Raw genomic sequence first — 20,669 nt, 5'->3', positions numbered from 1 at the left:
GAGTGGTCAGACGGAAGCCCCTCCAGATTCTCTGGTCTGATGAAACCAAGATTGAATTGTTTGGCCTGAATGCCAAGCATCACGTCTGAAGGAAACCTGGCACCATCTCTACAGTGAAGCATCGTGGTGACAGCATCATGATGTGGGGATGTTTTTCCAGAGGTAGGGACTGAAAGAGTAGTCAGGATTGAGGGAAAGATGAACGGAACAAAGTACTGAGATATCCTTGATGAACATCTGCTCCAGAGCGCTTAGGACCCCAGACCGGGGCAACGGTTCACCTTCTAACACGACAACAACCCTAAGCACACAGCCAAGACAAAGCAGGAGTGGCTTCGGGACAAGTCTCTGAATGTCCTTGAGTGGCCCAGCCAGAGCCCTTACTTGAACCCGATCGAACTCTGGCACAGGTTTTCATCAATACTATACTTTTCATCTATACTCTGCTCTTTCCCTCGATCCTGACTAGTCTCCCAGTCCCTGCCGCTAAAAAATATCCCCACAGCATGGTCAGAGTCCTTTAGGCGCCTTTTGGCAAACTCCAAGCTGGTTGTCGTGCCTTTTACTGAGAAATGACTTCTGTCTGTCCACTCTACCATTAAGGCCTGATTGGTGGAGTGCTACAGAGCCAGTTGTCCTTCTGGAAGGTTCTCTCATCCTCACAGAGGAGCTCTGGAGCTCTGTCAGAGTGACCATTGGGTTCTTGGTCACCTCCCTGACCAAGGCCCATCTCCCCGATTGTTCAGTTTGGCCGGGCTGCCAGCTCAAGGAAAAGTCTTGGTGGTTCCAAACTTCTTCCATTTAAGAATGATTGAGGCCACTGTGTTCTTGGGGACCTTCAATGCTGCAGAAATGTTTTGGTACCCTTCCTCAGATCTGTGCCTTGACACAATCCTGTCTCTGAGCTCTACGGACAATTACCTAGACCTAATGGCTTGGTTTTTGCTCTGACATGCACTGTCAACTGTGGGACCTTATATAGACAGGTAATATAGCCTGTTTTCACTTTGCCATTATGGGGTATTGTGTGTAGATTGATGAGTTAAAAAAAATCTATTTTAGAATAAGGCTGTAACGTAACAAAATGTGGAAAAAGTCAGGGGGTCTGAAAAATTCCCAAATGCACTATATGTTGTCTATGTGGACTAAAATTATTTATGATTGCAGGTGTGCTTAATGATGAGTGAATAACTATTAAATGATTCTGGTCTTGTCAGTTTAAGAGAAATTCTAAGTGTGATTGAGTTTGCTAAGTGTAGTGTTTGATTGTGTGCTGCTAAATCTACTAGTATATTTAAGGACAACGGGGTTCAAGGGTTGACTACCACTTGTCCGATTCAACTAAAAGGTTGGGACTTTAACCCTTCATGAGAGAGCTGTTAGGATTCTCAGCTTTGAGGATCTGAGCACACAGAGAGCAGAGGGTTCATCACTACAGTAAGTCTCCCAGGAACCACTTCTGATTCCTCAAAACCTCTCCTCACCTACTTCTCAGAACTCATTGGAGGAAAAGGTAAGAGGGGAGGGCTTCTCCTCCAATGAGGTTTGAGAAAGAGGTGAGGAGAGGACAAGTCATTGATGAAAGACGAATTGAGAAAGAGCCATCATCTCCCATATCTGGGCTTAGACTGATATGTCTGGAAGGAGAATGTATTCTGATCAAAAACACAAACTGTCGTATGAAATTATGGATCTGACACTCACAAGATACACAATGACCACATATAACCCAAACACATGATGGAGATCTGTAAGCAATATGAAGTAAACAACACACCATCACACACACTCTTTGACAAACACTGGCACACAGTCCGAGTGACACACACCATTCGGTGCCATATTCTGACTTATACACAGGCACACAATTCTTCCAATGCTTTCAATAGCCTAATTCGTGTTTAGGCCCAAGTTCGCACAAGTCGAAATCACATCAACTTGCAATGAGTTGTCAAAGAAATGCCTAGTAAGAAATATAAAACTTGGCGAGAGAGAAGCAGCACAAATCAGAATGTGGTTTGGTGGCTCTTAAGTGCATTAGTTACTGTTGAACTCCGGCTTGCAGGATTTGGGTCCCTAAATAATAAGAACTGGCTGATCACACCAGTACTGTACCAGCAGGGCTCACTGAGGTGTGTGTGTGTGTGTGGGGAGGATTAGAAGGCTGCATCAGACAAGCCCACGCTGTTTCCGTGCCAAGGCGAGCTGGAGAAGAAAATACGCTGAACAATCAAGAGGCATCTCAAATTCAACTCAGCAGAGTTTGCTAGTTGCTATGACCTGAAAATAACAAAAAAGTGGAGAAAGCTTTCTTTTTTGTTGTTGATGCCAATCTTTTTTTCATGCTTTCAACAGTAATGGAGACGGGATACTGAAGAAATACAGCAATGGGCGAAAGAAGACAGAACTAAACAACAACAGTGGCTTAATGCAAAAAAACATTTGGAGAAGGCCAGATTGAAACACAATAACCAACTGTGCAAACAAGGCCCTTTCTGTTGTTGCAATCTGAATGGTACTTTTGGGAGCATGTGAATATGGTTCAGATTGAATAATGCAAGATAGAGGACAATAAGATAGTCGAAAACAAAAGAAAAGCATATTTGTTATGTCACCCCTCGGTCTTCAACTGTTACAGTTTTGGACTGTGGTGTAATTGCATCAGAATCTCTTTAGATAAAAAATAATTATATAATGCTTTGTGTGTGTGTGTGTATGTTTTTGAGTATCTGTGTGGAGGTGCTTGTGTTTATCTACATGCATGTATGTTTTGTCAGAGCCCTCATTCGCACTCTCATTCCACCTCTGTCTCATTGCAGCCCACTTGGCTCAACCAAACCTAAAAACACACAAAGACCTACACACACACAGCACATTTTTACAAGGCACAGCTCAAATAAATCCACCACTCCAATCTGCTTTCTATCAGCCTCAGTGGAATCACTGCTATCCTCTCAGATCAAACATGTAAAAAGAGAAGAGGATTCTGGAGTATTTGGAACTTCCTCCCTACTTCATAGCCGTCAACAACATCTGCAACTGCTGCAGCCTTCCTGAGCCAGCCAGGACAAATATGATTTGGGGTGTGAGGGGGACAAAAGGACAGAGGGAGCGGCTGGAAAATCAACCATAGTCATGAATTTTCACCTACACGCTCTGGATTTATGAACGCCCAGGGGGCACTCTGAGCACACTCTGGCACTCCAGATTGAATTTATGAACACATCCGAAATCGTAAAATGTCTAGATAGTCATTTGTTATGCTAAAAAGCTAGCAAGAGGTTGCATAGCAACAACTTAAACTTCCAGTAGACAGGCAAAGCGCTAGCATGCTCAACTGAGAGGATACCGTTCCTTTACAGTATACTAAATGTAACTAATAGTATACAGTATGTAGTATATACTCATTAAGTATGTAGTATACAGTATGTTAGTATGGGTATTCGAACACAGCTTAAGTCTTCCGGACCAGCTAGTATGCTAGTGATCCCAAAGATTTCCAGCATTGGCTCACACAACATCCTCTAAATTCCTTCATACTGGAAGCAGAGACAGAAAACTGTTATCCACAAGTTCATTTGACTCTGAGGAAGTAGATATTGCCAAAATCCCAAACTATACATTTAATATTTCGCTTTTAGTCTTAGTGGAATGCCTACAGGAGTGACTCTGTTCAAGTCATAACTAAGGCCCAGGATTATGCCTAACCACATGACCTGACCAAAAAAAAAAAAAAAAACGTGTAACTAAGTAGGTAGACTCAAGGAAACAGTTCTACCTAAATCTTGAGTCTAAAACTCCTGGCACTGTCATGTAACCACCAACTTCATATCTGAAAGAGGAGGCGGCGAGGAAAGAGGGTGTGAGGAATCGCACAAATTGAAATAAAGCTCTAATCTTTGTATATCTGTATTTGTCCTAAAAGGCACTTACACTCTCCATTCCATCTACGGTTTCTCATCAACCCACTCAGTGACACCATTCCTAAACAGTCTACAGACCTGCATTAAACCATGCCCTGCTTTATATTTTCTCTTTGGCTCCTCCTCCCACTCCCAAACCTTTCAGCAGACTGTGGAGTCAGTTTCAGTAGAGGCTAGTGTGGTTTTATGACCAGATCAATTTGAATTCTGATCCAGGACCAGTAGAATCAAAAGGTCTTCGGTTGGTCTCTGAGATGACTGAAATAACCTAGTTAAATAAAGGTCACATTTTTTTACAATTTTTATTATAATATTTTTTTATGGTGTAGATTAGCTTTCATTTTGCAGATAGATTGTGGCTTATATTAGTGTAAAATTGACTGTATCATATCCAATCCCCCATATATTTTTTGGTTAATATATTTTTTATAAATATAATATCTATACACTACCGTTAAAAAGTTTGGGGTCACTTAGAAATATCCTTGTTTTTGAAAGAAAAGCTAAAATACAGAATACAGAAAATACAGAAATACATATATTGTAGTTGGAAACGGTAGATTTTTTAAACACAATATCTACATAGGTGTATAGAGGCCCATTATCAGCAACCATCACTCCTGTGTTCCAATGGCACGTTGTGTTAACCAATTCAAGTGTATCATTTTAAAAAGGCTAATTGATCATTAGAAAACCCTTTTGCAATTATGTTAGCACAGCTGAAAACTGTTGTCCTAATTAAAGAAGCAATAAAACTGGCCATCTTTAGACAAGTTGAGTATCTGGAGCATCAGCATTTGTGGGTTCGATTACAGGCTCGAAATGGCCAGAAACAAAGAACTTTCTTCTGAAACTCGTCAGTCTCTTTTTGTTCTGAGAAATGAAGGCTATTCCATGTGAGAAATTGTCAAGAAACTGAAGACCTCGTACAACGCTGTGAACTACTCCCTTCACAGAACAGAGCAAACAGGCTCTAACCAGAATAGAAAGAGTGGGAGGCCCCGGTGCACAACTGAGCAAGAGGACAAGTATATTAGAGTGTCTAGTTTGAGAAACAGACGCCTCACAAGTCCTCAACTGACAGCTTCATTACATAGTACCCACAAAACACCAGTCTCAAGGTCAACAGTGAAGAGGCGACTCCGGAATGCTGGCCTTCTAGGCAGAGTTGCAAAGAAAAAGCCATATCTCAGACTGGCCAATAAAAATAAAAGATTAAGATGGGCAAAATAACACAGACACTGGACAGAGGAATCTGCCTAGAAGGCCAGCATCCTGGAGTCGCCTCTTCACTGTTGACTCAGTACTTTGTTGAAGCACCTTTGGAAATGATTACAGCCTTGAGTCTTCTTGGGTATGATGCTACAAGCTTGACACACCTGTATTTGGGGAGTTTCTCCCATTCTTCTCTGCAGATCCTCTCAAGCTCTATCAGGTAGGATGGGGAGCGTCGCTGCACAGCTTTGTTCCGGTCTCTCCAGAGATGGGTTCAAGTCCGGGCTCTGGCGGGGCCACTCAAGGACATTCAGAGATTTGTCCCGAAACCACTCCTGTGTTGTCTTGGCTGTGTGCTAGAGTCGTTGTCCTGTTGGAAGGCAAACCTTCGCCCCAGTCTAAGGTCCTGAGTACTCTGGACCAGGTTTTCTTCAAGGATCTCTGTACTTTGCTCTGTTCATCTTTGCCTCCATCCTGACTAGTCTCACAGTCCCTGCCGCTGAAAACCATCCCCACAGCATGATGCTGCCACCACCATGCTTCACAGTCTTGGTTTCATCAGACCAGAGAATCTTGTTTCTCAAGGTCTGAAAGTCATTAGGTGCCTTTTGGCAAACTCCAAGCGGGCTGTCATATGCCTTTTTACTGAGGAGTGGCTTCAGTCTGGCCAATTTACCACAAAGGCCTGATTGGTGGAGTGCTGCAGAGATGGTTGTGCTTCTGGAAGGTTCTCCCATCTCCACAGAGGAACTCTGGAGCCCTGTCAGAGTGACCATCGGGTTCTTGGTCAACTCCCTGACCAATGCCCTTCTACCCCGATTGCTCCATTTGGCCGGGCGGCCAGCTCAAGGAAGAGTCTTGGTGGTTCCAAACTTCTTCCATTTATGAAATCATGGAGGTCACTGTGTTCTTGGGGACCTTCAATGCTGCAGAAATGTTTTGGTACCCTTCCCCAGATCTGTGCCAGGACACAATCCTCTCTCTGCGCTCTAATGGACTATTCCTTCGACCATATGGCTTGGTTTTTGCTCTGACATGCACTGTCAACTGTGGGCCTTATATAGACACGTGTGCTTTTCCAAGTCAAGTTTCACTTTGTCATTCTGGGGTAGTGTGTGTAGATTGAGGATTTTTTTAATAAGGCTGTAACGTAACAAAATGTGAAAAGGGGAAGGGGTCTGAATACTTTCAGAATGCACTGTATGTTATGTAGGAAAAAGTCAGTCATAAATTCTTCTGTCTTGGTTAAAAACAAGTTGTCATCCGGTAGGCCTTGATTAAATGTCCTATATCCTCGCCCATGTGGAAATTCTGTAAAAGTAATGTGTATACCAATTATTTGATGGTCCAACCACATTCTGTCCCCTATCAACACTTTACATTTTTTTTGTGCCAGCGAGAATGACATAAGTAGTCAAGACGACTAGCTTGATTGAAACTCCGCCATGTTTATCTCACTAGGTCAGGATATTTAAGCCTCCATATAGCCACTAATAAATCCATGATATTCGTGATTTCCTTAAGTGCATGAGGGTGATAGTTTGTAGTGCGATTTCCTTTACGGTACATTGAGGTATTTAAACCCGTATTATAATCTCCCACCATAATAATTGAGTCATGTATTGACTCTAAGCTCGATAAAGTAATATATTTATTTACAAAGAAGCATGGATCATCATTATTTGGACCACATAGATTAATGGGCCACATTCCTTGTGGATCTGTTTGAATAGTTTGAACATCCGGATCAATGTTATTGCTAATTAATATCATCGCTTATTTGAGTTTCTTTGCCCATGTGAAGAATAGACCCCCCCCCCCCCAGTCCTTTTTCCATACAACTTCATCTAAATGTGCAGAATGAGTTTACTGTAAACAATTGATATAATATTCCTTATCTTTTAGCCAGGTAAAGACTGATAGTCTTATTATCTGCTAAGCCATTACAATTAGCTATACTTATTTCACCACTTACCATAATGCGATACAAGTTGCAATTATACATGTTTGTAAACTTACCATTAAGTACCATGATCATTTAGTGTCCATATAGCTGTTGCGTGATATTTGCACTGTTACGCATACTGTAGCTGCGACTATATAAAGCTATAATTGCCCTCCAATTTTCCACCCACCAAAACCTCCCCTCAAACCAAATTGGGTTGTCGTCCCACTGACTGGCTGACCATTGCTGTACATAGATACTAGGGCCTTTAAAAAGAGCACATGGTGCCACCTACAGTACTGAACCAGATCCGCAGCCAGCATCATTTTGAACGCCCTCGCCTTGGTTGTACTGCATCTAGTTATTTAAATAAAAACAATTTGGTGTATATACAGTGGGGAGAACAAGTATTTGATAACCTGAAAAATCGGCAGTGTTTCCTACTTACAAAGCATGTAGAGGTCTGTAATTTTTAGCATAGGTACACTTCAACTGTGAGAGACAGAATCTAAAACAAAAATCCAAAAAATCACATTGTATGATTTTTAAGTAATTAATTTGCATTTTATTGCATGACATAAGTATTTAATACATCAGAAAAGCAGAACTTAATATTTGGTGCAGAAACCTTTGTTTGCAATTACAGAGATCATATGTTTCCTGTAGTTCTTGACCAGGTTTGCACACACTGCAGCAGGGATTTTGGCCCACTCCTTCATACAGACCTTCTCCAGATCCTTCAGGTTTCGGGACTTTCAGCTCCCTCCAAATATTTTCTATTGGGTTCAGGTCTGGAGACTGGCTAGGCCACTCCAGGACCTTGAGATGCTTCTTACGGAGCCACTCCTTAGTTGCCCTGGCTGTGTGTTTCGGGTCATTGTCATGCTGGAAGACCCAGCCACGACCCATCTTCAATGCTCTTACTGAGGGAAGGAGGTTGTTGGCCAAGATCTCGCGATACATGGCCCCATCCATCCTCCCCTCAATACGGTGCAGTCGTCCTGTCCCCTTTGCAGAAAAGCATCCCCAAAGAATGATGTTTCCACCACCATGCTTCACGGTTGGGATGGTGTTCTTGGGGTTGTACTCATCCTTCCTCTTCCTCCAAACACGGCGAGTGGAGTTTAGACCAAAAAGCTCTATTTTTGTCTCATCAGACCACATGACCTTCTCCCATTCCTCCTCTGGATCATCCAGATAGTCATTGGCAAACTTCAGACGGGCCTGGACATGCGCTGGCTTGAGCAGGAGGACCTTGCATGCGCTGCAGGATTTTAATCCATGATGGCGTAGTGTGTTACTAATGGTTTTCTTTGAGACTGTGGTCCAGCTCTTTTCAGGTCCTGCCGTATAGTTCTGGGCTGATCCCTCACCTTCCTCATGAGCATTGATGCCCCACGAGGTGAGATCTTGCATGGAGCCCCAGGCCGAGGGTGATTGACCGTCATCTTAAACTTCTTCTATTTTCTAATAATTGCGCCAACAGTTGTTGCCTTCTCACCATGCTGCTTGCCTATTGTCCTGTAGCCCATCCCAGCCTTGCAGGTCTACAATTTTACCTGATGTCCTTACACAGCTCTCTGGTCTTGGCCATTGTGGAGAGGTTGGAGTCTGTTTGATTGAGTGTGTGGACAGGTGTCTTTTATACAGGTAACGATTTCAAACAGGTGCAGTTAATACAGGTAATGAGTGGAAAACAGGAGGGCTTCTTAAAGAAAAACTAACAGGTCTGTGAGAGCCGGAATTCTTACTGGTTGGTAGATGATCAAATACTTATGTCATGCAATAAAATGCAAATTAATTACTTAAAAATCATACAATGTGATTTTCGTTTTAGATTCCATCTCTCACAGTTGAAGTGTACCTATAATAAATATTACAGACCTCTACATGCTTTGTAAGTAGGAAAACCTGCAAAATCAGCAGTGTTTCAAATACTTGTTCTCCCCACTGTATAAAATAAAATAAATCTTCCATATCTTAATTTATTCCCACAATTGATGAATAATACACACAATAATATAAGCACTTCTACGAAGGACTGTTACACGTAAAAACGGCCTTTAGTAGGAATTCTACATTTTTGTCAAAAGAGGCATACACTCACCCCACCCAAACAAACACCTCTGCCCCGCTCTTCTTTTCCACCCATAAATCGACCTACACACAGACACACATGGGCTCTGGCATTTGCAGCCAGTCTCCATTTTCCACAATGATGACTTTACGATGGTTCGAATTAGATTGTTTCTTTAGATTGAGTGTGTAGACCTGATATACACACTCCGCAGAACAAAATATTGAAGTGAGCAAAAACTGGTCCTGACCTCCGCCAACCCACTGTGAGGGAGCGACAACACCCTCACCTCTGAACTTTCACACGCAGCCCACATTGTCCACAATTACAACCCTCCCTGCTGGGTTTTCATATCTTCCATGAAAGGACATCTCTGGTTTATGTACATGTGTAAATAAAAGCCTCTTTATCCACCATTCAGGGTGTTTTACTGCTGTTTATAAGAGTAGTCTTTATCAGAAAAGGAAACAAAAAATCTAATGAAATTATATTTGTCACATGCGTCGTAAACAACAGGTGTAGACTAAACAGGAAATGCTTACTTATGGGTACTTTTCAAACAATGCAGAGTTAAAGATTTAAAACAAAATTAAAACGTGACGAGGAATAAATACACATTGAATAACTAGTCAAAAATAACATGGCTATATACACTGTATAAATATAAAACAGACCCTTTACAAGGATCCTCTGGATCATCTTTAAGTGCTTGTGTCATCAAAGTGTGATGGGATAAGGTGTGTCTATTGGCCGTGTATATTCTTAAAGAGATAACTCAATTGTGGATGAACTGTGTCTGTAGGCCAGTAGTGACAGTATCCACAAACGGTTTAAATAGTTTGCTTTTGCCACAGCCAGGTGTTAGCATTATTAGCATCATCCCAAAAAAATGCATGTAATTCATAGTACCGATGTAAGCAAAGCTGCATTGCCAGCCGAAAAACACTTCAAACTACGTTTGGTAGTTTGATTTTTTTTAAACTTGCATTCCTGTGGAATTTTGTTACTCAAAACTGGAACTACTTCCTTATGCAGTCTCACAGCCACATCTGTCTGTTTTTTGTTGTAACATAGACAATAAGGTGTATCGCAGATTGATTACCAGAGCTGTGAACAAACTCACAGGTGGCTTGATGCAAAAAATAACAACATTCTCACTGAAAAGAAAACATGGACAGATTCTTCTTGAATACTGACGCTACAAAACTTAGTTTGAAGTCAGTGTTTCCCCTGTATTAATTTAGCAGCAGTGGACTGTGGCCCACTGGAAGTGTTTTTGAGGTTTCGGCTTGCAATGCAGCTTTGCTAATATCAGTACAATGGATTACATTCATTTTTTGGGACGATGCTTCTCATGCTACCTCCTAGCTGCGACAAAAGTACGCAACAAATTATTCTGCATGCTGTCACTACTTGCCTACAGACAACTTTGTGTCACATTTTCCCTTATTCATGAATTGATGTCAATGGGAGACTGAGGAAATTGTTGACTTAAGTGGTAGCTACAATTAACCCCCCCCAAAATGGGGAATAGGGTATAATTAGAGACTCTCCATCCCTCTCTAAGCCCTGCTGTGGTGCATCTTCCTGGGGTAGCTGTGGGCTCAAACCCAGCAGGAGTCTGGAGGTCTGGTGTGGTAGTGATGCTCCAGGCACAGTGAAGTTGTTACCAGAGACATCTTGTTCTTGTTAACACACTACCAGGGAACCAGGCAGGCTCCACAGATCTTATCTGCCCATACACACTACAAGGGGCATAAAGTACCACTACAAGGGACATAGAGAACATCTTTACTATCCATTCCTCACTCACTCACTCTCTCATATACACACACACACACACACACATCACACAATGATATGAACACCAACACTTACACAGCAAGGCAAAGCATACACCATCTAGACAGTAGACAGACACATTTTGACATGTAATCTGTTATCTCCATATTTGATCTTGGATATCTACAGAATGATCTGTGATCTGAGAAGAAAGCCCCTTATATTCCTCCTATAATGCCATAGGTCTATAGGAGACAGTGCAGACTCCCTATTAAAACACTGCTCCTTTGAAATGTGAGCCTCTTTAATAGCACAAGCTTTAAATCCTACACCACTAACATGCATTACACAAACACTAAACATGGATACAAAACATACTCTGTATGTACATCACTGTTTCCAAGTATGCAACTCTCACTCGCTTTCCACTCCCCTTGTGGATGTAATTTACGGGGGGAGCCGCTGCCTGTCTTCTCCATTCACGCTCTCTCTCCTCCATTTTGGATCTCAAAATACTCAACAAGCCCTCCCATGATATTATCAACAACATTCTTGGACAGGGAGAAATAGGGCGATTAAATACAAATTCCAGCTGTGGTCCAGCGGTTCGATCCGGAGTGTGCTATGTTCTTAACCCTGTAGACCTCCCCAGCATCTGCTCTGTGTGTTAGACATCAGGAACAGTAGAGCGATGGTAGTGCTAAGTTTAAAACATTGTGCACCACTGTTATTTTATTACTATCCTTTCCACCACCACCAGTCCCATAAACATTAGCAAATGTATTCAATTTCAAACATTTCTCTAGTACAGGCTAATTATCAAACTGAACAATAACAGCAAAATGCCTGCAATGAGTGATTGGTATGGTCAGTGTCACACACACACCACGCTGCCAATGGCATTTACTTGTTCGAGTGCAATTTCCTGGTGCTTTACTTATGTTCTCTGGGAAATTAGCTAAGCCAGCCCAGAACTCCAGTGTTAGAAGCAGAGGGAGCTGAGCTCCAAAGAGCCCTGCAACAATATGGTACTGCTTCTCCCTTTTCTCATCCCTCTACCTCTAATAGTCCCTCTATCTGTCCCATCCACCCCCCTCTCTCCCTCTCTCTCTCTCTCTTACTCTGTACTCTACCTCCACTTGTTCCTTTCTTTGTCACTAACTCCACCTGTCCCATCCTCTCCATCACTTACTTTGCATCTCCCCCCCCCCCCCTCCATCCACTTCTCCTGCTCCCTTTCCCTCCCTCCCTCACGCTCCCCCCCTCCCTCCCTCCCCCTTTCCCTCCCTCCCACTCCCTTTCCCTCCTTCCCGCTCTTTCCCTCCCTCCCGCTCCCTTTCTCTCCCTCCCTCCCCCTTTCCCTCCCTCCCGCTCCCTTTCTCTCCCTCCCTCCCTCTCCCTCTTTCCCTCCATCCCGCTCCCTTTCCCCTCCCTCCCTCCCCCTTTCCCTCCCTCCCGCTCCCTCCCTCCCCCTTTCCCTCCCTCCCTCCCGCTCCCTTTCCCCTTTCCCTCCCTCCCTCCCGCTCCCTTTCCCCTCCCTCTCCCTTTCCCTCCTTCCCGCTCTCTTTCCCTCCCTTTCCCCTCTTCCCGCTCCCTTTCCCCTCCCTCTCCCTTCTTCCCGCTCTCTTTCCCTCCCTCCCGCTCCCTTCCCCTCCCTCTCCCTTCTTCCCGCTCTCTTTCCCTCCCTCCCGCTCCCTTCCCCTCCCTCTCCCTTCTTCCCGCTCTCTTTCCCTCCCTCCCGCTCCCTTCCCCTCCCTCTCCCTTCTTCCCGCTCTCTTTCCCTCCCTCCCGCTCCCTTTCCCTCCCTCCCCCTTTCCCTCCTTCCCGCTCTTTCCCTCCCACGCTCCCTTTCCCTCCCGCTCCCTTTCCCTCCCTCACGCTCCCTTTCCCTCCCTCCCCCTTCCTCCCTCCCGCTCCCTTTCCCTCCCTCCCGCTCCCTTTCCCTCCCGCTCCCGTTCCCTCCCTCCCGCTCTCTGGTGATTAAAGCCCCTGACTGACAGACAGGCTTGGGGAAGTGAGAGGGGCTTGGGGTTCTTGACCCACTCCAGGACAAACTGAGCCGTCCGGCCCGGCTGGGACCACTGAGTTCCCTGACCCGGTTCCCACACTGCTTATCCACAAGAACACAACAGTTGAACCTCAGGACGTTCCAGGTGTTATGCAACATCTGCCTGACAGGATGAGGCCTGGCCCGAGGGCTCTACCGGAGGTTGCATGGAAGGGGGAGAGCGAAAGACAGGAAGAGAGGATGTGGGGTTTCAAAGCCACTTCCTCCTGCCTGAGCACCAAGTGGGTCACCTCAGTATCACTTAAGGAATGCATACAAACACAGTTGAAGTCAGAAGTTTACATACACCTTAGCCAAATGCATTTAATATCAGATTTTCACAATTCCTGACATTTAATCCTTGTAAAAATGCTCTGTCTTAGGTCAGTTAGGATCACCACTTTATTTTAAGAATGTGAAATGTCAGAATAATAGTAGAGAGAATGATTTATTTCAGTTTTTATTTCTTTCATCACATTTCCAGTGGGTCAGAAGTTTACATACACTCGATTAGAATTTGGTAGCATTGCCTTTAAATTGTTTAACTTGGGTCAAACATTTCAGGTAGCCTTCAACGATAAGTTGGGTGGATTTTGGCCCATTCCTCCTGACAGCGCTTGTGTAACAGAGTCAGGTTTGCAGGCCTCCTTGCTCACACACCATTTTTCAGTTCTGCCCACACATTTTCTATAGGATTGATGTCTGGGCTTTGTGATGGCAACTCCCATACCTTGATTTTGTTGTCCTTAAGCCATTTTGCCACAACTTTGGAAGTTTGCTTGGGGTCATTGCTCATTTGGAAGACACACATAATTTTCCTGCCTCATGATGCCATCTATTTTGTGAAGTGCACCAGTCCCTCCTGCAGCAAAGCACCCCAACAGCATGATGCTGCCACCCCCGTGCGTCACAGTTGGGATGGGGTTCTTAGGCTTGCAAGCCTCACCCTTTTTCCTCCAAACATAACAATGGTCATTATGGCTAAACAGTTCTATTTTTGTTTCATCAGACCAAAGGACATTTCTCCAAAAAGTACGATCTTTGTCCCCATGTGCAGTTGCAAACCGTAGTCTGGCTTTTTTTATGGCGGTTTTGGAGCGGTGGCGTCTTACTTGCTGAGCGGCCTTTCAGGTTATGTCCATATAGGACTCGTTTTACTGTGGATATCGATACTTTTGTACCCGTTTCATCCAGCATCTTCACAAGGTCCTTTGCTGCTGTTCTGAGATTGACTGCACTTTTCACAACAAAGTACGTTCGTCTCTAGGAGACAGAACGCGTCTCCTTCCTGAGCGGCATGACGGCTGCGTGGTCGCATGGTGTTTGTACTTGTGTACTATTGTTTGTATAGATGAACATGGTACCTTCAGGTGTTTGGAAATTGCTCCCAAGGATGAACCAGACTTGTAAAGGTCTACAATGTTTTTTCTGAGCTCTTGGCTGATTTCTTTTGATTTTCCCACAGGTACACCCCCAATTGACTCAAATGATGTCAATTAGCCTATCAGAAGCTTCTAAAGCCATGACATCATTTTCTGGAATTTTCCAAGCTGTTTAAAAAGGCACAGTCAACTTAGTGTATGTAAACTTCTGACACACTGGAATTGTGATACAGTGAATTATAAGTAAAATAATCTGTCTGTAAACAATTGTTGGAAAAATTACTTGTGTCATGCACAAAGTAAATGTCCTAACCGACTTGCCAAAACTATAGTTTGTTAACAAGAAATGTGTGGAGTGGTTTAAAAACGAGTTTTAATGACTCCAACCTAAGTGTATGTAAACTTCCGACTTCAACTGTATGACCATATAGCAGGTGCACTTACTGTCACTCCTTTTATATGTGTGTGTGTGTGTGTGTGTGTGTGTGTGTGTGTGTGTGTGTGTGTGTGTGTGTGTGTGTGTGAGAGGAGTTCCACACAGGTATCGGGTATCGTGTGTTCGTATCTAGCTCTGTGTGTGCGTGACACAGAGTTCTGCCTAACTCTCTATTTCCCCTCAGTGTCAGCAAGAATTTCTTTCCCTCTCCAATACGAGGGATACACACACATACAAGCGCACAGACCAACACACACACAGTGAGTTTTATACCGTGCCACTGTACCTTTACAAGCAGTAAATGTCCGGAGACTTTGTACCGTCACAGAAGGGTAGAGGGCAAGGAGGGAGCAGACATGGGGGTCAGTCTGCATCCCACTCAGCTTTTTAAAAACTCTCTCTGTTTGGCTAAAACTGTCTTATCGCTGTCTTCCCCTCTCTCTGTTCCCCTTTAACCCCAAAGCCCTTCTTCCACCCTCACCCATCAACTACCCTGCAGACCTCTAACAGGGAGTCACAACCCCAGTATGTAAACACACAACACTGCAATGACACAGGCCTATAATACAACTGCTCTGTCTGGACCAAGAATACACACCCCTTACACAAGCCACCCAAGCGACCACAGTGGATCCCACTGCCACAGAAACACCAGTCACCACATGAAACATAGCATCCCCGCCACCACACACATACGCACCCACCCTCCCACCATCAGAGACACACACCACCCTCACACACTCATCAACCATCCCGTCACTAGGGGGCAGCAGTCTGCAGCTGTGACGAGAGGTAGTGAGCGTTGCAGAAGGAAGCACCCTGCTGCCTGATAGACTGGCCCTATCTATAACCAAAAGGGAAGAGGAGAGCCCAGGATAAGAGAGAGAGAGGGAGGGAGGGGATGTGGAGGTCTTCCAGTATTGTGATATAGGCTACACTAACATAGCCTGAGTGAGCAGTATCCCACTGCGCTGGAGCAACAATGACATCACACAGATATTAAGTGTAGCTGTAGCCTACGTACTCAGAAACAGGCCTTGTATATTGTAGTAGATTCATTTATTATTTATTTATTTCACCTTTATTTAACTAGGCAAGTCAGTTAAGAACAAATTATTATTTACAATGACGGCCTACCCCGGCCAAACCCGGACAACAATGGGCCAATTGTGCGCCGCCCTATGGGACTTCCAATCACAGCCGGTTGTGATATAGCCTGGAATCAAACCAGGGTCTGTAGTGACGCCTCGAGCACTGAGATGCAGTGCGTTGGTCTTTTGGCAATGTGTGCTGTGCTCTCACCATGTTAGAGTAATCATCATTACCGACGCACAATGAACAGAACACAATCCGGGATGCAATCAAATCCAGGTCATCTGACAAACCTGACTTCACTTAGAAGTAAGTGACTCATAAGTCAGAAGTGAAACAACTTCACGCTCCGTTCCTCTGTGCCTTTCTCTGTGTGTGTGTGTGTGTATATCCTTTAATCTGATCTGGGTTGCATCAACGTTCAAAGCAATCAGTCACACATAAAAACACACCAAGCTCATATGAGAACAATACTGACAGAGTTAGCTAGTGCTATTCCTGTCTCACTCCCTGGGAAAACACACTAGCAAGGAGGGGAAGATACCCTTGAGTCACTGTGTGTATGTCCATATCTGAGTGTGTGTGTGTGTGTGTGTGTGTGTGTGTGTGTGTGTGTGCGTGTGTGTGTGTGAAAAGCCAGACCTGGGACACAAGGTTAGAAGAATAAGTCAGTGTGTGTTTGTTTTGGCGCTAGCCTCATATCATTTTACAGACACAATCAAAATAGGACCTATAAAGTTAAGTGGGAAAAGAAAAGAGTGGGTCTTTATTGGACAAGGGTCTCATGTTCTGCCAGGGGGATAGAGGTCCTGTCTCGTTAAGTCCCTATACACAGCTAGTGTGCCTCCCAAATGGCACCCTATTCCCCATGTAGTGCATTACCTTTGAGCAGGGCCTACAGGGTTCTGGTCAAAAGTAGTACTCTATATAGTAGAGGATAGGGTGCCATTTGGGACACAACCCTAGTCAGCGACACTCGGGCACTGGGAGGGACACTTAAATCTAACTAGGGTTGCACATTTTGGGGACTATTCAAAAGGTGGAAACTTTCCATGGGAATTAACGGGAATATGGGAAATAATGGAAATATATGCAAATTAATATTAATAGCATTTAAATTGAGATGTTTTGGCATTGGATATACTTACCATACGGAGACAGAAATCAATTAATCAAATATATTTATGAAGCCCTTCTTACATCAGCTGATGCCAAAGTGCTGTACAAAAACCCAGCCTAAAACCCCAAACAGCAAGCAATGCAGATGTAGAAGCACAGTGGCTCGGAAAAACTCCCTAGAAAGGCCAGAACCTAGGAAGAAACCTAGAGAGGAACCAGGCTATGAGGGGTGGCCAGTCCTCTTCTGGTTGTGCCGGGTGTTACTAGTTAACAAAAAAGCATGTATGTCATATAAAATATATTCACCCCACCCAGTATTGTAATCAAAACTTACCAGAAAGCATGTAGTCCTTGGCTCAGACAGTTTAGTAGTATGGGATCAATAGCATCTCATTAGTGGACAAGATCTTGAGAATCAGCTGTACATGTGATGGAAGAACGCACTGCACATGTGATGGAAGGATGCACTGTGCATGCAGAGGGTTGCAATTCCAATGAATTGGGGAAGTTTAACCAAAATATGCCACAAAACCTAGAATTGCCTTATGTGTATCCCACAAAAAAGGTTCACTGTTATAAGCTAACTTTTTTATTTTGCAACCCAAGCTCTAACACACTCTGCTCTTCAGAGGAGATAGTATGGCAGGAATTAGGGTTAACGGCAGGAGTTGGTGTTATACATCAGGCTTACAGAGGAGTGTGTGGGGGTGTGTGTTGCGGTGTGTGGGTGGGAAAGGGGGATACCTTGTCAACTGCACAACTGAATGCACTCAACTGAAATGTGCCTTCTGCATTTAACCCAACCCCTCTTAATCAGAGGTGTGGTGGGCTACCTTAATCGACGTCCGCGTCATCAGCGCCCAGGGAGAAGTTGTTGTTGGGGGTTAACTGCCTTGCTCAAGGGCAGAACGGCAGATTTTTCCACCTTGCCAGCACAGGGATTCGAACCAGCGACCTTTCGGTTACTGGCCCAACACTCTTAACCGCTAGGCTACATGCCGTGGTGGTGGATGAGTGTGAGCGTGTGTGTGTGTGCACATTTGATAGTCAAACCGGTGAGGAACTAGCCCTATCCTGACAAGTGAGACGTACTGGCAGAGAGCCTAACAGTTAATAACAGGTTATTGCTGAATAACATCGGAAACAGGGTTGTAAAACTACTGTAGAACTTGGGTTAAGGAGGCTTCAAAATCAGAACCAGAACAGAGTCGTAACCGGAGCCAAGATACAAAAGATAAACAGTCCGGAATGCTGCTGTGCCATCACGCCCACCGGACTCAATGACCGGTTCATCTGAGGATGTGTGTGTGTGTGTATGTGTGTTTCTGTAAAGGGGTAAGGGACAAATACCTAATCTGTGGAAATGAGAACACATGTAAAAAACAATGCCGCTTGAAATGCAGATCTAATACAAACCAAAACCATGCCACACGCACAAACACACACAGGTGTCATTACAGAGACTCACAATGAGGCCCTGTCTAGAACAGACAAATGGATCCAATAACTCTTGATCCAAGCTAGCCTGGTCCCAGATGTGTTAGTGCTTTTGCCTTCAAAGTCAACAAGGCTAGACTTCAACTTACACTCATTTGAGAGTCACTGAGTTCAAGGAGTTATGGAGATACTGAGAACAGATGGAGTTGAATATCGGTTGATAACTGATAAACTACCATATTGTGGAAAGTACCATTGGCAGCCCTAGGGCCATTAACTCTAGTCTAGAGTTTGGAGTTGGTATGACTGTTGGAGTTCCTTACCCAACTCTCGCTCCTCTCCAAACACAGAGAGCACCTTGGAATAAGGGGTGAGCTAATTGGCTTAAAAATAGCTTGGGTTTAATAAAAACAGTTCTCATAGGCTGAGAAAGACTTAACTTCACACAATCGGTCCTGTACACACACACACACACACACACACACGAGAGAGAAAAACAGTCTAGGGAGCGAGAGACAGAGAGTGAGACACTTCCTCTACGGCCAGGCTTCTAGACGATCGCAATGAGATCATGAATATGAAATAATGCCTGGTCTGCACAGCGCCCATCTGTGATGTGTGATCTGTGATCATCACACAGCCCTTGTGCTTTGATCATGAGTCTCTATTTGATCCCAGAGGAAAGAACAGAGAAACAGGAAGAACAGAAACAGGAAGAACAGGGCCCTCGGCACCAAACACACCATCCATTCCTCTACCCACAAAGAGAGAAGGGAGTGATGGACAGAGGGGAAAGACTGACAGGAAGTTGAGAAAGTATGTGAGACAGACAGCGAGAGAGGCTGGGTAAGTGAGAGAGAGAGGGAAGGAGAGAAAGACATTTGAGAGAGAAAGAAAGACATTCGAGAGAGAGAAAGATCAGACAGGGATGGATAAATGCTGTAGCTCCTCTCTATGTGTGTTTGAAGGATCCACAGGAAAGAGGAGGACCAGCACATGGAGGTAACCCAGAAGTAATGAAGAATTTGTGGGAACTAAACTAAACCTCCATGGTTCATTTTGTTATTTTAGGCACCAAACAGAACAAAACGACCTGAAACAGGGATGGGCAACATGGACTCGTCCAATAACGACCGCTAGTTCGTGTTTCATTGCAAATATTTTCTGTAAAGAAATTTGGGGGTAAAACCTGAGGGGAGAGTTACTGTCGGGAGTGAAGGGACTTACCTGTCCATCCTGCCCAACATGCACCTGGTGGATCTGAAGGTTCCCCTGAGCGAGAGAGAGAGCAAGATCAGTCAGACAGCATCACAGTCACATGACATTAGCAACACCACATTAAAAACAAGCCCAAATAAGCCCCATTAATTCCCTCTGCGCTATTTTAGTTTATAATTGTATTTCATACATATCCAATGCAGTCTCAGCTGCCATATGGACAGGCAGCATGGTAATCTCTCCCAAATAGCCTCATTTCCTTCTCCAACATGCCAATGGCTTTGATGAGTGCCCTGTTCCACACACTGAGTGGCAATTGGGAGAAGTGGGATTTTGTTGCTAAGCTATGAACTCCCAAAACAAACAAGATCATTGAGTGGGAAGGAGAGACAACAGCAAAAACATTTCTGTCATCCAATCACAAAGAGCAGAAAGGCTTTTGGAGCTTTTCTTCCTCCGTCTCTCTTGCTCTCTCCTTCTCGCTACTCCTTGCTTGTACAGGTTAAGAACCTCTTTAAGAATACCTGGTCAGTGTGTCAGCCCTATTTTCATGAGTGCCGGTGTTTATTTATTTGTTTGTGTGAGTTTAGGTATGCTTTTGTGCATGAGTGAGTATTCAAGTGTGTGTGTGTGCACGTGTCTGTGTGTATATTCAAGTTTGTGTGTATATATGAGCGTATGTATGTGTCTACTCAAGTTTGTGTGTGTGTGTGCGCGCGCGCAGTGGCGCCTTGAAATAAATATCTCTCTCCCCACATCTTATTAAACAAAATGTTTAACTATGATGCTGAGGCAAAGAATTCTTTCTCAGACACTTGGTGTGGTTTTGGGTCAGATTCTCATAGAGTCAAGCCATTGTGTGCATGCAAGGCTGCCTGGTGAGAGACACAGGCCATCTGGGTATTATGTGGAAACAAATAGTATAATGACCCATGCATAAGCAGGCAGTAGATATAAACAAGCACTCTTAACATGTAACATCTGCTTGCGGTGAAC

At 44.2% G+C, this 20,669-nt stretch overlaps 1 protein-coding gene across 5 annotated transcripts in view; it reads right to left on the bottom strand.

Annotated features, from left to right (window-relative positions):
- The window catches only part of LOC110497605 (protein BANP), a 69,656-nt gene that overhangs the window by 18,640 nt on the left and 30,347 nt on the right, over positions 1-20,669 (bottom strand). For all 5 annotated transcript variants that reach the window (XR_005038448.1, XM_036956506.1, XM_036956494.1 and 2 more), the window contains one exon: positions 19,683-19,727. Coding sequence is in view for 4 of the 5 variants with exons in the window: in XM_036956506.1 (XP_036812401.1) it covers positions 19,683-19,727 (45 nt within the window). In the remaining variant the exon portion in view is untranslated. The remainder of the gene's footprint in view (positions 1-19,682; positions 19,728-20,669) is intronic.

This window comes from Oncorhynchus mykiss, chromosome 2 (genome assembly GCF_013265735.2).
Source record: "Oncorhynchus mykiss isolate Arlee chromosome 2, USDA_OmykA_1.1, whole genome shotgun sequence".
In the NCBI taxonomy this organism is placed as follows: Eukaryota; Metazoa; Chordata; class Actinopteri; order Salmoniformes; family Salmonidae; genus Oncorhynchus; species Oncorhynchus mykiss.
Note: the sequence above shows the minus strand (reverse complement) of the source record. Positions and strands in the feature narration are given on the sequence as shown.